This window comes from Coenobita brevimanus, chromosome 87 (assembly GCF_032717465.1).
Source record: "Coenobita brevimanus isolate Jiangsu-jjx chromosome 87, ASM3271746v2, whole genome shotgun sequence".
Lineage (NCBI taxonomy): Eukaryota > Metazoa > Arthropoda > Malacostraca > Decapoda > Coenobitidae > Coenobita > Coenobita brevimanus.
The window spans coordinates 27038078-27062828 of NC_137040.1; the positions used below are offsets into that span (position 1 = coordinate 27038078).

The window sequence follows — 24751 nt, forward strand, 5'->3', positions numbered from 1 at the left end:
GAAAGAGGAAATTATAGAGGTATAAAGCTTTTAGATCAGATAATGAAGGTAATGGAGAGAGTTTTAGAAGGTATGATTGGAGAAAGTGTGAATACTGATGAGATGCGGTTTGGGTTTATGCCAGGTAGGGGGACCACTGATGCCATATTCATTGTTCGACAGCTTCAGGAAAAATATATTGGTAGGAGAAGGGATCTTTATTTTGTTTTTGTTGATTTGGAAAAGGCCTTTGACAGAGTCCCTAGAGAGGTGGTGAAGTGGGCAATGAGAAAGCTTGGCTTGGAGGAGTGGCTGGTTAGGGTGGTTATGGCCATGTATGTGGGTGCTCACACCCAGGTGAGAGTGAATGGAGATTTGAGTGATGAGTTTTCCGTGAATGCTGGTGTGCATCAGGGGTCAGTCTTGAGTCCCATGTTGTTTATCATGGTACTTGAAGCCCTTTCACGTGACTTTAGAAACGGACTCCCGTGGGAGTTGTTGTATGCTGATGATTTGGTGTTGATTGCAGAGAACGAAAGGGAGGCGGAGGAAAGGTTTAGGAAGTGGAGAGATGGCATGGGGCACAAGGGCTTAAGGGTAAATGCAGATAAAACAAAAGTGATGATATCTAGGGTTGGTGGCAGTACTGTACTGTCAAAGACAAGGGAGAGTGGCCATGTGCAGTTTGCCACAAGGGCGTGGGAAGTAATTCCATCTTGTGCGGTGTGTGTGATAAATGGGTGCATAAGAGATGTAGTGGTATCAGAGGTAGACTGCGAGATAATGCTGATTTTATGTGAACGGCGTGTCGGGGTGAGCAGGTGGAGATTGTCAGACGTGAAAGGATTGAACTTGCTGGTGAATCTCTTGAGTGTGTGGAAGAGTTTTGTTATTTGGGAGACATGTTGTGTGCTGGAGGTGGGACTGGAGCTAGCTCTGTGGCTAGGGTGAGAAGTGGTTGGAAGAAGTTCAGGGAGCTCTTGCCTCTCCTGACATTGAGAGGGCTCTCGCTACGTGCTAAGGGGTCTTTGTATGCAGCATGTGTTAGGAGTGTAATGCTGTATGGCAGTGAGACCTGGGCAGTGAAGGAGGAAGATATTCGCCGGCTCAGACGTACAGAAATGGCAATGATTAGGTGGATGTGCAGTGCGTCCCTGCGTCCAAGGCCTGGAGGGGCTGGGTTTACAATGGAAGAGTTGAGAGGTAGGATGGGACTGGAGTGTATTGGTGTTGTGATGAGGAGAGGTAGATTGAGGTGGTTTGGACATGTGGAGAGGATGGGGGATGATAATTGGGTGAGGAAGGTGAGAAGTGTTAGTATTGGGGGTGGGGTTATGAGGGGTAGACCGAGAAAGACATGGGATGAGGTCATGAAGTGTGACTTAAATGAACAGGGAGGCTGCAATGGATCGTGCAGCGTGGAGAGCCGCCATTAGGTGACCAAGGCCGACACATGCAAGCATGTTGGAGCCTTTAAAAACAAAACAAAAACTGTAGATATGGAGAAAGTGAGTCCATTCAAGTACTTGGGTAGTGTGATGAGTAAGGATGGAACTTTGGGGGATGAAGTGCGTGAAAGGGTACAGCAGGGAAGGAAGGTCATTGGTACACTGAAAGCAGTGATGAGAAATAGGGAGGTGAGTATGGAAGTTAAGAAGTCACTGCATGATAGTATTGTGATCCCTACCCTGACGTATGGAAGCGAGGCATGGACCTTGCAAGAGGGGAACAAGTCAAGAGTAAGAGCAGGGGAAATGAGTTACTTGAGAGGAGCATGTGGAGGGACAGGTTGACGAATGAAGAAGTGAAGGAACGATGTGGGGTGGATGTGGATGTGGTTGAGAAGATTAGGAGAAATACACTGAGGTGGTTTGGACATGTGAAGAGAATGGAGAATGAAAGACTGACTAAGAGGGTGTATGTAGGTGAGGTGGAGGGAGGGAGAGGTAGACCGAGGATGAGGTGGAGGGATGGAGTTGAGAGGTATATGAGGGAGGGGGGGGTGAGTTGGGGGGAGGGTAGTCAAATGGTGGGTGACAGAGCGACTTGAAGGCGTTTTGTCTGCGGCCACCCTTTGCGGGATTAGGGCGTCGGGCTATATCTATCTATCTATCTATTTATCTATATATATATATAAGTAATCCCTGTAATATTCGGACACCTATTTTCCGGATATCCCCAATAACTGGACATTTTCGTCCCGGGATACAATATTCCCAAAATGGGCCAAAAACCACAAAAAAATAGAAAAAAATCTGACTTTTTTTCCCACCCGAAATTTGAAATTGCCGCATGGCACCGAACAGCTGTTACACCATGGTCCCTTCACCCCTTCCTTCCTCCCCCCTCACCTGTCAGGGTTGCCATTTGGTATTTTTCATTACCAAATGTGGGCCAATTTGGTAATTAAAAATTCGTTTGGTAATGAATCAGAATAATACAATACCAAACAGATTTTTCACATGTATGAGGATACACAGGATGGAGATGGTGGATTGTTTGCTCTCTCTGATTAATTTGGTAGCCTATATAGCTTGATAATAATCAACATACTGTTAATTATAAGAAGAGTGATTACATGTATTTCGTTTTCGTTTTCTTTTTTAAGGTCTCCAACATGCTTGCATGTGTCGGCCTTGGTCACCTAATGGCGGCTCTCCACACTGCACGATCCATATTGCAGCCTCCCTGTTCAGTCCCTTAACCCTGAGGTCACACTTAATGACCTCATCCCATGTCTTTCTCGGTCTACCCCTCATAACCCCACCCCCAGTATTAACACTTCTCACCTTCCTCACCCAATTATCATCCCCCATCCTCTGCACATGTTCAAACCATCTCAATCTACCTCTCCTCACCACAACACCAACACACTCCAGTTCCATCCTACCTCTCAACTCTTCCATTGTAAACCCAGCCCCTCCAGGCCTTGGACGCAGGGATGCACCGCACATCCACCTTATCATTGTCATTTCTGTACGTCTGAGCCGGCGAATATCTTCCTCCTTCACTGCCTAGGTCTCACTACCATACAGCATTACACTCCTAACACATGCTGCATACAAAGACCCCTTAGCACATAGAGAGAGTCCTCTCAGTGTCAGGAGAGGCAAGAGCTCCCTGAACTTCTTCCAACTACTTCTCACCCTAGCCACAGAGCTAGCTCCAGCCCCACCTCCAGCACACATAATGTCTCCCAAATAACAAAACTCTTCCACACACTCAAGAGATTCACCAGCAAGTTCAATCCTTTCACGTCTGACAATCTCCACCTGCTCACCCCGACACGCCGTTCACATAAAATCAGCATTATCTCGCAGTCTACCTCTGATACCACTACATCTCTTATGCACCCATTTATCACACACACCGCACAAGATGGAATTACTTCCCACGCCCTTGTGGCAAACTGCACATGGCCACTCTCCCTTGTCTTTGACAGTACTGCCACCAACCCTAGATATCATTACTTTTGTTTTATCTGCATTTACCCTTAAGCCCTTGTGCCCCATGCCATCTCTCCACTTCCTAAACCTTTCCTCCGCCTCCCTTTCGTTCTCTGCAATCAACACCAAATCATCAGCATACAACAACTCCCACGGGAGTCCGTTTCTAAAGTCACGTGAAAGGGCTTCAAGTACCATGATAAACAACATAGGACTCAAGACTGACCCCTGATGCACACCAACATTCACGGAAAACTCATCATTCAAATCTCCATTCACTCTTACCTGGGTGCGAGCACCCACATACATAGCCATAACCACCCTAACCAGCCACTCTTCCAAGCCAAGCTTTTTCATTGCCCACTTCACCACCTCTCTAGGGACTCTGTCAAAGGCCTTTTCCAAATCAACAAAAACAAAATAAAGATTCCACTTGTGTATATAATTAGTGAAGAATAGATGAGAGCTTTATGAATTTAGTAATGAAAGTTAAAAATGGTAATGAAAATTGGGGAGTTTGGTAATGTGGTCATTGGGATCTGGCAACTCTGTTACCCCGCCATCATCAACAGTCACAGCCTAACTCCGATCGAGAGCAGATGCTTATAGCAATGCAAGCCACAGGTGCTCGTTTTTTGTGAATAAACTGCAATACCTCGCCACTAGAACACACGGGAATTTACAGTGTTGTGCAGTGTTAAGAAATTAGAATTTAGAGTGCAAAGGATTAACTGTGGACTGCAAACTGGCGGTTCAAACCAGTCCAGGAGCCAGGGACTTGTTGTAGGTACCCAGAATGTTTAATATTGTATAAACTCACCTCTAAAACCTCATTTTATGGTTCTTTTGCATTTATTTCAGTCTTTTATGTCCCTTATTGGTGTGATTTGGGTCTTAGGTGCAATGCATGTCCAGAGGGAGTTATATAGATGTTTTTGTGAATTAGGGTCAATAAGTACAAGCCCAGGAGGCTGGGGCCCAATATCTGGACAGGATCACTATCCGGACATGCCTTTGGCTCTGTTACATCAGATATTGGAGGGATGACTGTATTTATATTTATATACACACAAACACACACACACACACACACACGTACAGTAAACCCTTCATAAGTTGCACTATATGGGGCTCTAGGGTAGTTCGACTTTGTGAATTTTCTGACTATCCAGAAATACTGTAATTGCAAAAAAGCCTAAATTATCTCTTCCAATAGTCACAAATTCTATGTGATTACCTGCTTGTTAACACTAAACTAAAGAAGCTTGTATAAAGCAATAAAAATAAACAGTAAAAACAATTTGATGCATCTCATAGGCCAGGCTAGAGTAGGATGTTGCACAGTTGGGGGGATGCAACAGTCACTTAAATATGTAAAGTTCTCCAGTTATTTACTTCACTTTACAATCAGTTAAACTAAAATGCAACACATGGAATATTATAAACTAAAATGTAGCACTTGGAATATAAGAAACTAAAATGTAACCATCTGAATAAACACTGAACCACACCTGGGTCAGAGTTCGACTTACTGGAAATTCCGTCTTCTGCAGGGTCAAGTTATCAAGGTTTTATTGTACTGTATAATTGTACGTTTTGCACTGTTATCCATAAATGTCGTGTAGCTGTGAGTTATTGGTGCGCTTATCATTATTGTCGCTAGGTACTGTGCCACTTTAGCATCTTTTCTTGGCATTTCCTACAAAGAACAGTACAGCTTCCCTATACTGATGATGTTTGGAATTGTACATAATATGTATGTAGTTTAAACAGACCATTCTATGCATGATAACACATACATTGATATAACATGGTACTGGTAACCTTTGCATTATAATTCCTATAGCCAGGAAACTACTGTACAGTATATACACTCAACCCTCGGCTATCACTTCCAATTGGTCCCGCTATGGCTGCGCTATAGCCAAAACCGTGATAGCCGAATTGAAAAACTTATGGTAATAATTGTAATTGGTGCCATGACCTCAATATTTACCCCTAAGATACCTTTTTTGTACCACATATTAATATATAATAGTCCAAAAAGGAGCATGTTTTATGATGTGATCACGATTCTTATAAATACCCCTCACAGTTGATTCATTTATGTTATGTTTCATCCCCACACTTTGCTTGGTCTCACCATTCTCTATAAGTTTCACATTTCCAGTTTATCTGCATAACTTAGGTTCTTCCTCTTCTTTATTTCCCTGCCAGGTGCCACAGCATTATGTTGGGTGATGGTAGGGGGACGGGACGGGGGTACGTTGGCCATGGTCATATCATAAAAAAGGTTATTGTTCTCGCTATCATTGTTCACGGTCTGAGGGCGCGCACTTGAATGGTTTGGCAGGCAGGAGACTTGGTCGGGCAGTCAGTCAGCGCTCGGCTGGCGCTGACATCACATGACCAATCACGGAGTGAAGCTTTTGTTGGCTGGGCGGAGCACTGGGGCCTGGCCTTTCTTATATTTTCGAACATTTGCGGTGCACGATAGCAGGCATTTAGTGCATGATAAAGGTATTTGGGTAGTATTTTATATAGGCGTGATAGCGAGATACGCTATAGCAGAACCCGTGATAGCAGAGGGTTGAGTGTACAACGCTGAGGAGTAACCATATAATCAACTCATGTTCCTTACGTGTCAGCAAGTGGGTTGACGGAGGGTTAGTGCTCGTCCCCATATAAGAACTACCTCAGAGTCAAATGACCACTCCATATGGGATTTTGGCATCTGGCTATAGATAGATATAGATAGTAACTAAACCCACTCATATAATTATCTTCCTAGGCCTTCAGCATTTCAGCAGTCAACCCAAACACACGTGCCATCTTCCTGAACTGCATCCTGCATGTTGTCCTGCTCACAGTAGCAACAATTAAAGGCCAAGAGCCAAACACTGGAATCGCTGACCCCAAACCATCCCTGATCCAGTCAGACTCCTCATGCAGCAGTCAGTTATGATGTTGTCTGCAGGCGTCTTTGATATCCTCAATGTCCACTACTTCTTTTCCTTAATCATTCTTCACACACACCTCACCTGTGTTATCCCTGTTTTCCTTTGTCATCTGATTTGCCACCTTAAATACCATATTCATCCTTTTACCATTATTTAAATAATCTATAAAAGTCAACAAGCATGTCTAGTATGTAACATTTCCAAATTTCACAAAATTTATTTGGCACCTTGCTTAAAGATGTGTGTTGGTGTTCATCACCATTACTGTTTTTACAATATATATCACTCAGGTTACAGTATGATTAGCAATATAGTACTAAGTAAAATATTGTACTGGCTTGGCTTGTAAAGGTAAGGAGTTTATAGTGTTTTAGTTTTGCAGAGTAACCACTTTTCATCCACCTAATGTGCAGTGATTTTTTAAAACTGTAATTTGAGCAGTAACTTAATGCAGTATAGGAGTATCAGTTAGTGTAAGATAAAAATAAAGAGTATATTTTCAAGTGATATTAACCCTCACATGGCCAGGACAACTCAAGTTATATATTGATGCTAATGCTGGGCAGTTTTATTCAACTAAGAATGAGTATAGTATCCTGTTAATGTTAATACGTCATTGTCACCATTGACTCTCATGGGTTGGAAAACTGGTATTTCATGTAAGGTGGCTGAATCGGTAGAGAGGCGGCCTGCAGTCCTGATGGACCCAGGTTCGAATCCTGGCTGGGGCAGGGAACAGTTTAAGGATTTGAATTTCATAAAAGCAGACTTTCCTGATCTACCAGATGACCCGCTGACATGTCGTAAAAATACCCCCGTTAATACAAATACACCAGTCATGTATGAGACAGCCCTAGCATATATTCAGTATGGACGGTGGGTGTTAGCGCCGAAGTGGTGAGGACTACCGGGCCTTGGGATAGGCTACTGCCCCCGAGATATAGGTCCTGATGCCTTTGCCCAGAGTCGGACACCAAAAAAAAAAAAAAAAAAAAGTAATGCCATATGATTTTGTTCAGATGAGACAGATGTAGGAGCTTAAGAGTGTTAATGCACTTTACCGCAGGTGGCCATCTTGCTCATGCTGGAGGAGCGAACCACAGGGCGGCAGGTGGCAGTGCTCACCACTCACCTCAAGGCTCGGCAGGGAGCACTTCTCTCCAGCCTCCGCAATGAGCAGGGTAAGGATCTACTCTCCTTCCTGCAGGAGAACTGCAATGGCCAGCCTGTGATTGTGTGTGGGGACTTTAATGCAGAACCCACAGAACCAGTATATGCCACCATGACTGATGACACCACTGGGCTTAAATCTGCTTATTCCTTCCTCAATGATGGGAAAGAACCACGATACTCCACGTGGAAAGTGCGTGGGGAGGTGGACTGCTGTCATAACCTTGACTACATCTTCTATACTCCAGACAAGTTGCAGGTCCATGGTGGTCTTGACGCCCCAACAGAAAGTGATTTAGGTCCCAACCGTGCCCCTTGCTTGGCTTACCCATCGGATCACTTCTCACTTGTCTGTGATTTCACCTTCACAGCACAATCTGACAAGGAAGAAGATACAAGCCCCTGTGATCTATAACTTTATTTTTTTTTCTGGTGCTTTTACTCTCTCATTTTTTTACCTGTAAATGTAGTTAGCTGACTCATTTGCATTTTTAGTGCAAATGTGTAATATTTAAAACATCAGTATTGTTGAATATTGGGAATATCAGGGAACATTATTTTTGAATATTCTATATTGTTTTTGTTTTACAGTAGGGTTGCATGGTAACATGGTATGGTACATATAAAACAATGTTGTGATTACCAGGTCTGTATATTTGCATCCAAAACTCATGTGTTAGTGATAAAATTGGGCATTACTATGGTAAGAATGCAGTAGTTTTGTATTGGTATGGTAAAACTATGGTCTGTGCTTATTAATGCAGTAAAATGTGCAAGAGTTTTGCTTGAGCATGGAAAATTTAGGAAAGTCTCTTTCCAACAGGCTACAGTACAAATTTAATAAAACACATATCTTTCCTCAAGAGACTGTTCTGGTACCTGAGAATGCTTTCCCTTTAGGGAGTTCTTGGTGCCTGCCAAAAATCTTTCTTCATTACATGATGTGTTTTGTATTTTATTCTTGATATTTCTAGATGATTCTGTTCAGTTCAAGGGAGACTTTTCAATCTAAAGGGGTTAATTGTATTATTAATCTTTTCACAACAAAAATGCTCTCCTAAAGTGAATTATACTGGTTGGAGGTAACAAGACTACTCCAAATATTACCTCACCAGATTAAACGAGTGAATTCCATATGAGATAAACACATTTTTTATACAGTAATGCAAATTTCACTGACCATGCCTTCTCACAGCCTATCTCCTACCAGAATGTGCGACCCTACTGTATTCAGAATGGCAGCCCAGCAATTCAGTTTGAAGTTTAATTCAGAGATGTAGGCATTATTGTTAAGTGGTCCAGAAACAAAGGGTGCACTAATACCTGGCCTGTTATAATTAGCTAGACTGCAGGTGTCCATCCAAGCTTTATGCTTCCAAGAAATTCACGTCCATGGTCTATTGCAATAAATCACAATCATTTATGTATTTAATTGGATTAAATTAATCAAATAAATGATGTTTATTTTATGATGGGAATCCATCAGTAATTCGCACTATGGTATTAAGCCTGTTGGATGTTTTAATAATAGTCTAGATGGTAAGATTCTGTTGCACTCTTTGTAGTCAGAGGTGCTGTAAGCATCATAGTAGTCATAGATGATTATTATTGATGTTACTCGGCACCATATCTCACCCTACCAGTGATGGACAAAAGAAACAAAATAACGATGATGGTAAACTGTACCATACTTGGAAATATTTGGTCTGAAAATATGAGCACCAGTAAAATTAGTGTGGTGATTTACTTGACAAGGTTCAGAATAGTGTAAGCACTGTATAAACTATTTACACACCTATTTCATTAACCCTTTAAAACCTTGATATGGTTAAAAGGTAGTACTGAAATGATGTCTAATCTAATGTGAAAGCAGTGAACAGTGCATATGATCACTTTTGTACTGTATTAACAAAAGTACTGTGTTGGATTTATTATTTTTTTTTAACAGTGAATCTTTCTTCAAAAGTAGTCAGTTGATAATTTCATGATATAAAGGCTGTACTGTCGTGTTGGGATTATATATTTGAGCAGGATGTGTTAGTGACAAAGATAAATTTTTGAATGAAGTTTGCAAGGTTCAGCTAATACTGGACCTTTATTTGGGGGTATGCAAAGTAATGGGTAGGATGTAGCTGTAGTATAGAATAGCTGGTAGTGTGATTAGAAAGGTAGCTGTACCTCCATATCATCACCATTTTATGTTTAAGTATAATGTTGTGCCCATTTATCATTCATTATTCTGTATTTTCTCATTTTTACATTGTGTACTGTATATCATCATCACAACCATCACTTTATTATCGCAGAAAAGCACCCACAATAAAAAAAAAGGAAAAAAAGATAAGCTATTTTTTTCTATTGTGGCATTTTTTATAATTTGTTTCACTGCACTGTATAATTCATATAAAATGATATTAGCTATAATATTGGTTATGACTCATGTGGTCATTAATGTTGTACAAAGAAAACTTAGAGAATTTACTAAGTTTTTATTCCATATATATTCCTGGCAACAGAAGCTGTTGATACTGGTATGTAAAAAAATATATATATATATATATATATATATATATGGCAAATTATTGCAATATATGAGGCCGCGTGTGCGAGTTTGTACCAAGCGACATTTTTTTAAAAAGCCAGAAATTGCGTTTAAAGTTTGCTAATATTGAAACGATCATAACTCCATTGATTTTAAAGCTAGAGACTTCTTTCAAAGACCAAAATGAAGTGTAAAGTATGCCGAATATGCCCGTGTTGTTAGTCTTTGAAAAAAATATACGCAAATATATGATATTATAGTTTTTTTTGACCTGCCGAAACTCGTCGATTTTTAGTATACAACTTCAGTGAAGTATAACTCTGTTATTAATAATGCTAGAGACTCCATTAAAAAACCATAGTAAAGAGGAAAGGATGCAGATTATGAATATATAAACAGATTTCGGATAAACCAATTAGTGCAAGAGAAAACACCTGTTTTCCAAGTGCGACAGATTTTTCACTCATGTTCATGATCACAAAACCATTTGATATATAGTTGTTAATGGACGTAAAGACATGAAATATGCACTAGGAGGTGGTGATAATGCACTAGGCTACCACGTGCATTATCACCACCCCCATTGCCCTCAGGTAGTGCCACACATCTGCCATTATCACCAGCGTCATCACTACTATCACCACCATCACCACCAACCCTATCACTTTCACCACCACGAACTATGGCACCAGGAGCTGTATCACCATTGCCAGCACCCTCACATAATGCCACACTAGCTGCACCATTATCACCATCATCACTATCACTATCACCGCTCTCCAAAGCAGCCACACTGACACCACTTGCTCTATCTGTAAGACCAGGGCGACTTTAAAAGACTTGGAGCCTTCATCAGGGCTGCTCTCATGCACCTCTGAAGGCCCAGAAGTAGGGTCATCAACATACTCACTATCAGAAGACATTAAGGGCACAGTGAGCACATTAAAAAAAAAAAAAAAAAAAAAGCAGGGAAAAGTGTAGCTTTTGTATGCGGAGAATGACACACGAGGCAAAACTGGGCCTTCACAGTACCACCAGCAGCATGCGCTGGAAATGCTGAAAATAGCACGTAGCTGTATCATTAGCATAAGAGTTTCTCGGTTAATGAGAAACAATATTGACCTCATTTAACATGTCAGAGCATCAGTAAAATTTATTTAATAATCAGGTACATAAATTAAAATTATATTCGTAACAATTTTAAGATGCTAACAATGGCTAACAATGTATAGCAAGTGGATTGGCAGTGACTCACCGTGTCGGTGTTGCCTGGTACAAACTTGCCCACGCTGGCGGTCTGTCACCCACCTTCACCTCACAAATCGATTTCAGTGTTATATTTTGGAGGATTTTCAAGCTTATGTCTAGTTCGAAATTGTACCAAGCGACATGCCTGGAATATAAAAGAAGAGTCAAAATAGTGATATAACATGAAAACGCATGATCGGCTTGGGTGGCACTTGGTACAAACTCGCATGCGCGGCCTCATATGTGCTGTTAACTGAGTATTTCCATAGAATAATATCTCTGTACTTTTGATGTTTTTTATTGCAGTAAGAGATTTACTTCTGTTTCCGTTGTATGATACAAATTTTATGGTAGGTGGGGGCACTCACCATCCACTCACTTGGTGTAGTGCTTCTCTCAGGTGTCTGCCCATTCCTCTCCTCCATCCTTCTTTCCTTCCATCCTCTTCTGTCTTTCGTTCCTTCATTCTTTCCTCCTCCTTCTGCCTGTGGGTGACTCTACACGGAGTGATAAGCCAAATGGTTTCCTGTACACCAGGAAACCATTTATCATGCTGGGTGGTAACCATATGACCAAATTTTGGCGCCAGGTGGTTTAGTGGGTAATTATGGCGCTCTAATCAGATTGAGGCGGTGAAGGTTTATATCCAAGGGATAGTTGGGGTTTATTGCTCACGTAATGCCACTTAGGGATGAGTGAGGGCAGTCACTCTCGTCCTAAATGTCAGGACCAACTTGCCTAGCCCCGGGTTCCTGTGCTCTTCGTGGGGTGACATAGGAATGGATGATGGATGGATGGATGGATACAGATTTATTCTTCCATGTTCAGCTATACTCAGTAACAAAAGTGTACATCAATGAGCAAGTAATAAGTATGTCAAATGATTTACCAGTACTGTACCAGGTATATGATATTCATTGATAGGTTTTATATGCAGTATGTGATACAGGTATAATATTTGTGTTCAGACTTTTTTCTTTTTTCTTTTTTTTTATATACTATATTGATATGCAGTATTGTTTGTTCACCTATGAAAGTATACACATGTAAGGAGGAGTTTGATTTTTTTTTCTTTTCACACAGGCAGGGAACTAAATACAGCAGTGTGAGCGAGGTGGCTAATTGAAATTCAGCTTATTATTACAAGCTGTAGCATATGTCAACAAAAGCATTGGGCATAATTTGCATTCCAAAGACTAGCACTGCCTTGACTCCTGTTAAATGTGATAGGTTCTTTTTAATAAAATTATTCTGCCAAAAAAGGCATTTGATAGTTCATTTTATTTCTTTTGTATATGTGTACCAGGTATTACAGTGATATATTCCTGGAGATTGCTTAAGAATGGATATGCATGAATGTTATTTTCTGTCTGGCTATCTATAGCTTGCTGCCTTATTTTGGCTATATGTAAAAAAAAAAAAAAAAAAAAAAAAAAAAAAAAGTCAATTCTGGTTCATTATCTTGTGGCATAATCACAGTGTCCATAGTTCCACTTTAAATAGAATAGTGTACAGTACAGTGAAGGAGTAGGAGAGTTAAAGAAATAGTTCAGGTGCTGTAAGCCATATGAGCAGTCACTGACATGTTTGAAGTGGAAGCAATGTGGAACGCTGAGATTAAGAACTGCAAGGGCAGAGTATAAATTTCCAGTGTGCCAGTAGATGCAGACCTCATGAGGTATGAAAGAAGAGAGCAGAACAGTATGTTGGTGGGAGAGAAGGAGGAGGAAGAGAGGCATTTGAGACAGTGAGAGAAGTATTTAAGGATAAAGTAGCCTGGAGACAGTTGTGTAATGGCCATCCCCTGTCTAGGGGTTCCCAGGAGGGAGCAAGATGTCAAAGTTGATGATGATAATGAAGCATTGTAGCCTGAACTGACCACTAGACTGGTTTGCTGATACATTGTTCATTCCAGAATATTACTGACAGTATCACCAGTTGATCTTCTGATGGTTGTGATGGCAGGACATACTGTTGGTGTGCAGTTGAACATGGTTGTTTTTCCATCTATCTATTGCCAGACATCTTAATCTCGTAAATGGTGGCCGTAAACAAATCGCCCCCATGTCGTCCTGTCTCCCATTATTTTACTACCCTCGCCCCAGCCCACACCTCCCTCTCTTATATATCTCTCCACTCCATCCCTCCATCTCATCCTCGGCCTCCCCCTCCCTCTTTCCCCCCCCACCTCACTCACACACATTCTCCTTGTTAGTCTCTCGCTCTCCATCCACTCCACATGGCCAAACCACGTCAGTGTATTTCTCCTAATGCTTTTTATCACATCCACCTTCACACCACAATGCTCCTTCACATCCTCAATTGTCAGCCTGTCTCTTCATGTAACTCCACATGCTCTTCTCAAATAATTCATTTCCACTTCCCTCACTCTTGACTTGTGTACTTCCAACAAGATCCAAGCTTCACATCCATATGTTAAGAGTTGGTATCACAATATTATCAAGCAACGACTTTTTTACTTCCATGCTCACTTCCCTGTCTCTTATCACTGCTTTCAAAGAACCAGCAACCTTTCTTCCCTATAGTACCCTTTCAAACACTTCTTCCTTCAAACTTCCATCCTTTCTTATCACACCACCCAAATGCTTATTTGGTCTCACATTTTCCATTTCCTCATCATCTAACCTTACTGTAATTTCAGTGGCTTCATTTCTCTCAAAGATAGCAACTTTACTCTTCCCTACAGTCACCTTTGGATTCAGTATCTTACACACTTCCCCAAACTCTTTCACTATGCCTTGCAATTCCCCTTTGTCTTCACTTAACAGCACAGTATCATCTGCAAACAACAGTACAGGAGATTTCCAAATGCTGCCCTCCCTCATTAGGGCCATGCTTCAACATCCACTGCCCTACCTTGTATCTCTTATAACCCCATTCATATACAGATTGAACAACCATGGAGACATGACATCCCTGTTTCAATCCAAAATTCAGGTAGGAAAATTCACTCAGTTCACCATCCACATGCACTGCAGCCTTAGCATCCTCACACATATTCTTCATGGCATTCAACAGCTTCCCATTTACTCCATATGTTCTTAATATTTTCCATATTCCTTGTCTATCCACTCTGTCATATGCATTTTTCTAAATCCATGAATGCTGCATACAACTTCTTTCCCTTCTCTAGAAACTTTTCCACCAAAGAACTGAGGATGAATATCTGTTCTACACAACTTCTTCTCTTCCTGAACCTCGCTGCTCTACTCCAACTATTTCCTCTGTTATTTCCCTAACTCTGTCATATGCGTTCTCTAAATCCATGAAGGCTTCATATAACTTCTTTCCCTTCTCTAGAAACTTTTCCACCAAAGAACTGAGGATGAATATCTGTTCTACACAACCTCTTCTCTTCCTAAACCTCCCTGCTCTACTCCAACTATTTCCTCTGTTTATTTCCCTAACTCTGTCCGTAAGTGTCCTTTCATATACTTTTCCTGTTACACTAAGACAAATGCCCTTATAATTACCACACACTTCTTTTTACTGTGCTCCTTTGTACAGAGGAATAATTATTCCTGACTCTCAATCCTCTTGGACTGTATCTTTCTCCCACATTGTTTTTCTATCTATCTATCTATTGCCAGACGCCTCAATCCCGTTTGGGGTGGCCACAAACAAATCGCCTCCAAGTCGCCCTGTCCCCCGCCATTTCACTGCCCTGCTCCCAACTCACACACCCCTCTCTCATATATCTCTTCACCTCATCCCTCCATCTCATCCTCGGCCTCCCCCTCCCTCTTCCCCCCTCCACCTCACTCACATACACTCTCTTCGTCAGTCTTTCACCCTCCATCCTCTCCACATGGCCAAACCACCTCAGTGTGTTCCTCATAACACTTCCTGTCACATCCACATCCACACCACAACGCTTCTTTATATCCTCATTCCTCAGCCTGTCTCTCCATGTGACTCCACAGGCTCCTCTTAAATAACTCATTTCCACTGCTCTCACTCTTGACTTGTGTCCTTCCAACAACGTCCAAGCTTCACTTCCATACGTTAGAGTTGGTATCACAATACTGTCATGTAGTAACTTTTTCAATTCCATGCTCACTTCCCTGTTTCTTATCTATCTATCTATCTATCTATTGCCAGACGCCTCAATCCCGTTTGGGGTGGCCATAAACAAATCGCCTCCAAGTCGCCCTGTCCCCCGCCATTTCACTACCCTGCTCCCAACTCACACCCCCCTCTCTCATATACCTCTCCACCCCATCCCTCCATCTCATCCTCGGTCTCCCCCTCCCTCTTCCACCCTCCACCTCACTCACATACACTCTCTTCGTCAGTCTTTCACCCTCCATCCTCTCCACATGGCCAAACCACCTCAGTGTGTTCCTCACAACGCTTCCTATCACATCCACATCAACACCACAACGCTCCTTTATATCCTCATTCGTCAGCCTGTCTCTCCACGTGACTCCACAAGCTCCTCTTAAATAACTCATTTCCACTGCTCTCACTCTTGACTTGTGTCCTTCCAACAACGTCCAAGCTTCACTTCCGTACGTTAGAGTTGGTATCACAATACTGTCATGTAGTAACTTTTTTACTTCCATGCTCACTTCCCTGTTTCTTATCACTGCTTTCAAGGAACCAGCAACCTTTCTTCCCTGCTGTACCCTTTCAAGCACTTCACCCTCCAAACCTCCATCCTTACTCATCACACTACCCAAATACTTAAACGTACTCACATTTTCCAATTCCTCACCATCCAACCTCGCTATACATTCACTGACTTCACCTCTCTCAAAGACCATCACTTTACTCTTCCCTACATTCACCTTTAGGTTCCGTTTCTTACACACTCTCTCAAACTCATCCACCAAGCCTTGCAGCTCCCCTTCATCTTCACTCAACAACACAGTATCATCTGCAAACAACAGTACAGGGAGTTTCCAAACACTATCATCTCTCACCAGGGCCACTCCAACATCCACTACCCTACCTTGTACCTCTTTTATTACCCCATCCATGTACAGATTGAACAACCATGGAGGCATGACACATCCCTGTTTCAAACCAACTTTCAAAGAGAAAAATTCACTTAGTTCACCATCCACACGCACTGCAGCCTTAGCACCATCATACATACTCTTCACAGCATTCAACAACTTCCCATCTACTCCATATATTCTTAACACTTTCCACAATCCTTGTCTATCCACCCTGTCATATGCTTTCTCCAAATCCATGAAAGCCGCATACAACTTCTTTCCCTTCTCTAGAAACTTTTCCACTAAAGATCTAAGAATGAATATCTGATCTACACAACCTCTTCCCTTCCTAAAGCCTCCCTGTTCTTCTCCAACTAATTTCTCTGTTCTTTCTCTAACTCTGTCTATAAGTATCCTACCATACACTTTTCCTATTATACTAAGAAGACAAATGCCCCTATGATTACCACACACTTCTTTTTCCCCTTTTCCTTTGTACAAGGGAATAATTATACCTGACTTCCAATCCTCCGGGACTCTACCTTCCTCCCAGGCCAATCTGCACATCTTCCACATCCATTCTACTACTATCAAAGAACCAGCAACCTTTCTTCCCTGCTGTACCCTTTCAAGCACTTCATCCTCCAAACCTCCATCCTTACTCATCACACTACCCAAGTACTTAAACATACTCACATTTTCCAATTCCTCACCATCCAACCTTGCTGTACATTCACTGACTTCACCTCTCTCAAAGACCATCACTTTACTCTTCCCTACATTCACCTTTAGATTCCGTTTCTTACACACTCTCCCAAACTCATCCACCAAACCTTGCAGCTCCCCTTCGTCTTCATTCAACAACACAGTGTCATCTGCAAACAACAGTACAGGGAGTTTCCAAACACTATCCAAATATTGTTTTTACATGTACTTAATTACAGTACTTTATCGATCTGTTGGAACAATTCTGATGGAATTTTCCTGCCAGGTCAACACAGCATCCACTTCAGTTAGGTATACTGAACAAAGAAAACTATTTAGTACATTGCATGTTAACCATATAGTCAACATATTAATACCTTATGATCTAGTGGGTTAAGGTGCTTTAACCAAATATACCCCATAAGGATTTAAATCTGAGGGGTGGTTGGGGTCCACTGCTCACCATACCTTTGAAGGACAATCTTCTGTCTGGACTGGGTAGCTTAACACTGAACTCCTGCATTCCTGATGGGGAGTTAAAGATGAAACAATAGAGTGGGATAAAGATACTGTACAGTAATCCCTTGGTTATCAAGCACTTAGTATTACAGTAGTGGTTTTCGTTATCACTGCTATGGTCAGACTCAAATATGAAGTTCGTTTGGGTGGGGCCCGAGAGGGGATTTCCCTCTCTACAGCTCTGCCACATCAACCCCAGTACCTATCTCTCTGTCCGTCATATGTCAGCTATTTACTATTTGAAATTGTATATTAAATATTCTGTACTTATTAAATATATTAAATAAGGCTATATAGTGCTATGAATGTGTCGCTTTTTAGGATAATAGCAATGATTTGTATAAATTCCACACCACGTGACAACGTCGCTTTCCAACGTTGCCAGAGGTCAAGGACACCCACTTCAGACTACAGGTGACCGGTCACATCCTCCCTGATGCCCACCCACCATGGCAGCTACTCCGACTCGCTCTCGTGTGCTCCACAGTTGGGAGAAAGAATTTTTTTACAATGTGAACAAGTATTTTCTAGAAGAAAGATCAGAGAGAAGACTTATGCCTACTGGGGAAACCTCTATAAAAAAAAAAACACGCCAAGACTTTTACCTCAGTGGTGGTGTGGAAAAAAGGTCGAAACAGTATAGAAGAAAACAAAACTTATAAATATATAAAAACTTTCTCAATCAACTGAGAGAGAGAGAGAGAGAGAGAGAGGAGGTTTGGCAGAGCCGTAGAGAGGGAAATCCCCACGCAGGCCCCACCCAAACGGACTTCATATTTGAGTCTGACCATAGCACTTCTGCCATTATTGCGTATTTTGGGGCTAAAATCTTCATTATTGTGCACCTGTGCCGGTTTCTGCAGACAATGGTGGTGTAAAATCTGTGGTTTTTTATGGCTATGGGGGATTCAAAGATGAGACACTACTCGAGGAGATAATCCCAGGTAGTGGAGACCACTAACTCTCAAACCTCAAGCCTCAGAACCCCTTGCCATAAGCCCATCTCACGTCTCTGTATGGTACGTGTTTCTTCCTTATTATGCCCTTTTCATCATTGTTAACGTAAACATTCCTATGTATGTTTCTGATACCTGCCATAATATCATGTACATATGTACAGTATTTAGGGGGTCCAAATTGTTGTAAAAGGGAAAATTTGGGTTTACTAGGAAGGTGCCCGGTACAAATTAGGATAAATCCCATGGGTTCTGGGCTTTCATCACCATGCAGTTTCATTATTATGCACTAGGCACAGTACCAATTATGTGTGGCAGCCAAGGGATCACTGTACTGTATATGGCACCAGTAATACAAGGAACATGAAAGAAATGATTATGAATGCTATATTTATTTATACTTTAGGTGATTATTTAACCAGTATGTCAACAGAATCACTTAACAACCTTCTGAGTGCTTGTTCATCACTGAAATTGTGGCCACCATTGAACCAGGGAGGTAAAGTACTACCATGAGAGTGAATGTAGCTACAAGCTTGGTAACAAGCCACACAGTCATTACTCATAGGCATGAAAGTCAGCCTCAATTGAACATTTTTCAAACTGAGACTCCCACATTGTTCTAATTTAAGTCTCTGAGCTTTCTTTTTATCCTAAAAAACTCAGCAAATTTTAGGATATAATCAAATGATTTTGGCACATGGTTTAACTTCCAGTCCATAAAACACATTTGCCTAAGTAAGGATTTTTTTTTTTTTTTCCGGAGGAAGTAAAGCATCATCTGATTTTCTTATCGATTTTGTATGATATGATTTTGTCCTTTCTGATGGTAGGTGGGGGCACTCACCATCCTCTCACTCGATGTAGTGCTGCTCTCGTGTGTCTGCCCTTTCCTCTCCTTCATCCTTCTTTCCTTCTATCCTCTTCTGTCTTTCTTTCCTTCATTCTTTCCTCGTCCTTCTGCCTACAGGTGACTTTACACTCCCCCTTCCGTCTTCCCTCCATTCTTTCCTCCTCCTTCTGCCTGTGGATGACTCTACACTGAGTGACAAGCCAAATGGGTTTCCTGTATACCAGGAAACCATTTACTATGCTGAGTGGTAACCATATAACCAAATTTTGGCACCTGGTGGTTTAGTGGGTAGTTACGGAGCTCCAATTGGATTGAGCCGGTGAAGGTTTATATCCAAGGGGTGGTTGGGATTTATTGCTCACGTAATGCCACTCAGGGATGAGTGAGGCTGGTCACTCTCATCTTAAATGTCAGGACCAACTTGCCTAGCCCCGGGCTCCTACACTTTTCATGGGGCAACGTAGGATTGGATGATGAATGAATGAATGATGATTTTGTCCTTCCAGAGAATTTTACTGTGCTTGAAAACCTAGGACATTAAAAATATAAACTGTCACCATTAATATTTGGCTGAGAATTAGGTTTTTATATTTTATTCCAGATTACACTGGATTTTTGTATGCAGCTCATAAAAACTCACTGCAGCCAAAGGGTTGAGGATTTTATTGAATGTGTTGCCAGGTGATCTATCTCCTTGAAGGATACCCCAGCACTCATAAGTTTAATGTAAACTACAACTTCCTAAAGAGTGTATAATTCTGGAAGGTATAAGGCTATCCAGGTAAAGCCAGGAGCCATAATTTCTGTTCTCTCTGATTCTACCAATGGCTGGAGGGAGGTTGTGGCCAGGGTTTCATCATGAATGAATGCCTGTTGTCCAGTGTTAAGGTGGTAGTTTAAAGCCTTGTTTGATTACATGAGGAGTTGTTTGTGATGAATGTTACTCATCCTGTCTAGCAAAGCTCCAGACAATGAATAACAGGTCTCCATTTGGTGTGAAACCCAGGTTACAATTTTCTTGTAATTTTCTTTTGCAAGAAATAGGAGTAGAGGATCAGCATAAACTACAGCTCATGACTGTAACCTACAACCCTATACTTTATCCCTCCTACAGAGTCATTAGTTGATTGATTTGGGGGGACACCAGTCATACACAAGGTATTTTGATACAAACATTTTATATTAAAGATGGAAATGAAGTTGCAGTAATTTGTTACTGCTACAGTTTAGCATACACTGTAAACATAAATATATTTGATAAAATCTTTGACCATGAATTAAACTGTACACCTCATAAGTTTTCTATATACTGTAATCTGTACATGTTAATGGACTAGGAACATTCATGGCAGAGTTTAGTAACACAAACAAGCATTTCTGTAGTACTCAGTACTGGTATGCATCCAAGAATCAACACATCTCTAAATGCAGTATACATAAATATGTAAGTGATATTTCACTCTATATATGGCTGTAGTATGGCCCAATTATGCCAACTGATTTGGCACTATAGTTTGGGGGTATTTATGGTATAAATGCGTATCTGAAGATACAGCATTCATTTGATATTGTTTTATAGGTGCTTTATAGCAATAAATTACATAAATGAAATAACTCCTATTATCACCTAAAGGTGTTCATGACTGACTTCAAAGTTCTTTAAAGATAGAAATGAGTGTCTTGTATTAATCTGTACATTTTTTGTGCTTATAATTTTTCAACCACAAGCTGTAAGCATATTTCAGTTACCGGTATAAGTTAAAGTAGCACTTTGTTTGCACACATCCCAGACACTAAGTGAGGACTGACTATATTTCCCATTTATGCAGTACTTTGCAAGCATCAGTATGTATTGCTTCTTTCAGGTTTTTTAAATTTCATGGATTTCTGTTTTACAAAGTTTCATTAGCTTTGTGCATTGAATGATGATTTTTTTTTTTTCTTTCCCTAAGTGCTTGGGGTGGCACTAATTTCTTTATTTACTTCTGCATCTTGGCTTAATGTTGGGTCTGGATTTGGTGCTTTAAGTATTTTTTCTTGAGTTGGTGCATCAGATTGAGTGTGTTCTGCTGGAGGTTCTGTCTTGGGCATTAGTTTCATGTCACTGATGGCTGATGTTAGCTGATCAGAGGGTTCCAATTTGGGGGTCTCAGTAACTTGTGGAGTTGTGCTTTCAGGGGAAGAAGGCTCTTGTTTGTCAGGCGATGGTGTGTGGGTGCCAGCAATATCTTCCACTTTGGGTTTCTCCGGAGTCACATAAGGTTCAGGTGAAGAGAGCTGGCTGTTTACTTCAGCTTTGACTTCTAAGGATGTTGGTCTCTCAGCTTCCTTTGACTGCTTAACTACAGATTCAGTGGCAGGTATATTAGACATACTAGCAGGTGGATTTGTAAGGGCTGGAGCATTCTGTGGCTCATCTCTACGGGGTGCTGGGGGTGGAGGTATCTTTACTATTTCCACCTCAGCTTTTGTTTCTTTAACGGGAGATGTGGTTTGTTCACTGGGTGTTGTGTTTGCTGTAGATTCCTTTGTTACTGTATCAGTTTCCTTCTTGGGTTCTGCTGATGTCGGAGGTGCTGGGGGGTTGTAAGCTCGGTCATGCACCTTGAGGTAGATGTCTTGGATGTTCTTCATTAGCAGGTCTTCTTCCTCTATGCTTGTTTTTGTCCAGGCCAGAGGGAGATGGGTTGACACGGGTTCTCTGTCTGTAAGGAAAAATACTCTGTTGTACTTATAAGTCTATGATTCTATAGTGTTCGGTAAAGGTACTTCACTAAAGTGACAGTTTTTGTACTTAAAATTTATTGTTAAGCTGCAGATAAATTAGCTCGTGCTTCTATAGTGTTGATACAAATGTCCCTCAACTCCCTCTGTATCCCCCAAAAAGGGGATGGTGGGCTGCAGAAGGGAGGGAGCTTCAGCCTACAGTCCACTGGGTTTAGATTTCAGATGAATGTGGGGCTGCAACTTCTGCTACTATTGCTGCTGCTGCTGCTGCCGCTACAGGCTTGAAAACAATTAACTATAAATCTGCTTTACAGTCAGACATAAGTGTATTTGTACCATACATTCAAGTTACAACCAAAACGCATAAGTCAGAAGAATGTGTATTACTGTACTGAAGGTGCTTCAATGCTTTTAGTGTAATGGTGTTTTTTATTGTTTTGTATTAGCAAGTTATCATTCAAAGGTGAATGAAATCAGTGCAAAAATTATGGTGGATTAAGTTTGCTCAGTGTTACAGGAAAGTTAACTTATTTGAAAGAATTATGATAGAGAAGATAAGGGAGATGTCAGAATGCCTACTTGGAGAACAGGTGGCTCCTAAAGTCGGGCCACATGAGTCTGAACGTTTCATTATCATGCCCTGGCAACCTACCAGTCAACAGTGCATCCAGTGTCATATACAACATGATATACATAAGAAACAGTTGTCAGTATTACTTAAATGGCCAAATAGGCAGGCAGCAGTGAACATGGTTAATTATAGCCGATTTTGAGTTTCAAAGAATAAAAACTGTTGCAGACAGCTGTTTGTTCATTTATATGGTCGCTGATTATAAATTATGAAGGGCTCAAACACTGCCCTCCGCTCCCAGTATTGCACCCAGCTGATCTACTATATGTTAATTACAAAATATCTGCGTTGTATTCTGACATACCATAATATGTAGGTTATCTTGTACCCTTATTTCCTGGATTATTATCTGCAGAATACTGTATCTCAGTATGTCATAACTCAGCTGGATGCACTGCCTCTCTCTCTCTCTCTCTCTCTCTCTCTCTCTGGAGTCTTAGAACTACATTTTAAATTAACAAAAATAGTTATCTGCTACAGTATTTATTCCCTGAAACTTAAACTGAGTGAATTAACCATATTCTTCATTACTGCCTGCATATTTGGCCATTCAAATAATACTGACAAATGTTTTCTTTGTGTATCATATTATTCACGAAATCGGACGCACTGTTGACCGGTAGGTTGCCAGGGAATGATATTGAAATCTTCAGACTCATGCACCGTGACCATAGTAGGGGATATGTAGCTCAAATATTTGCTGTAAGTCAAATAAAAAAGACTGAAAGAAAGATTATGGAAAGAGTTATGTATTTATGGTGTGGATGGTAAACTGTTTGAAAACTTTAATGGGTGTTTATGATGGTAATGAAGCAAGTCAAAGGTTAAATGTGACTTGTTGTGATGCTTCTCTGTTACAACAAGTCGCACCTTGGATTTTCATACATTGTTATTATGCATAACAGATGTTCATTTAAATGTCCCGGGACTGTCTGATGGTGGGATTGCATACAATGCTACCGCTTCTTCTCTACCGAGTTTGAATATGAGTCGGAGATTGTATTCTCCAGTGACCTTGACTGGGTACAAGCGAGATGGGCAGTGGTTTTTGGCTTAGGTTAACTTCTTTTACAGCTGTTAGGCCATTTAGAATGGCTTTAAATTTTTTTTCTGGACTCATTTGGGTGGGTTTAGGACTTGGTTGGGGGGAAACCCAAGGCTCAAGAACACATCCCTATATTTTACATGTTAAATCTACCCCGAGATACTGATACCTCACCTAGCAATGGGTTTTTACTTAACCAATTGCATCATTAAACCAGGGTATGCCTGTACTTTGTGTTAACACTAGTTTCTTTTCTTGTGTGATCAGTAAATTTTACATTGCACAAATGGGTTTTATGGGGAGCTGACATGGGAGAACCAATTAGTAAACTGATCAGTAAATTTTACATTGCATAAATGGGTTTTATAGGGAGTTGGTACGGGACCCAGAACCAATAGGATCAGTGCCGCAACTTCAGCGGTTCATGGTTCGTGGTACATTTCACGGAACCGATTAGGCACGAAACTTGGGGCTTTACTGTATGTGGTTCACTGTCTTCCATAGTTTGAAGGTGCTCCACACCACTGTGTTCTTAGTAACGAACTTTTTTTTATTGCTATTTACAGTACTGTCTCTTCCTTTCCATCGGGTGTATGTTCATCTTTATATGCTGATGACTTTGCAATTATATAATTATTCCCTTGTACAAAGGAAAAGGGGAAAAAGAAGTGTGTGGTAATCATAGGGGCATTTGTCTTCTTAGTATAATAGGAAAAGTGTATGGTAGGATACTTATAGACAGAGTTAGAGAAAGAACAGAGAAATTAGTTGGAGAAGAACAGGGAGGCTTTAGGAAGGGAAGAGGTTGTGTAGATCAGATATTCATTCTTAGATCTTTAGTGGAAAAGTTTCTAGAGAAGGGAAAGAAGTTGTATGCGGCTTTCATGGATTTGGAGAAAGCATATGACAGGGTGGATAGACAAGGATTGTGGAAAGTGTTAAGAATATATGGAGTAGATGGGAAGTTGTTGAATGCTGTGAAGAGTATGTACGATGGTGCGAAGGC

The 24751-nt window shown here is 41.0% G+C and overlaps 2 protein-coding genes across 5 annotated transcripts in view; one reads left to right on the forward strand and one right to left on the reverse strand.

The window, feature by feature from the left end:
• Positions 1-9475, forward strand: part of cu (NADP/NADPH phosphatase nocturnin) — a 64388-nt gene extending 54913 nt beyond the window's left edge. The window contains exon 5 of the mRNA XM_080280969.1: positions 7452-9475. Within this exon, the coding sequence (XP_080137095.1) occupies positions 7452-7970 (519 nt within the window). The 3' untranslated portion in view covers positions 7971-9475. The remainder of the gene's footprint in view (positions 1-7451) is intronic.
• Positions 9476-19971: 10496 nt separating this feature from the next.
• The window catches only part of LOC145410983 (dehydrogenase/reductase SDR family member 12-like), a 104368-nt gene continuing 99588 nt past the window's right edge, over positions 19972-24751 (reverse strand). For all 4 annotated transcript variants that reach the window (XM_080281040.1, XM_080281038.1, XM_080281039.1 and 1 more), the window contains one exon: positions 19972-22047. In XM_080281040.1, coding sequence (XP_080137166.1) covers positions 21290-22047 — 758 coding nt within the window. In that variant the 3' untranslated portion in view covers positions 19972-21289. The remainder of the gene's footprint in view (positions 22048-24751) is intronic.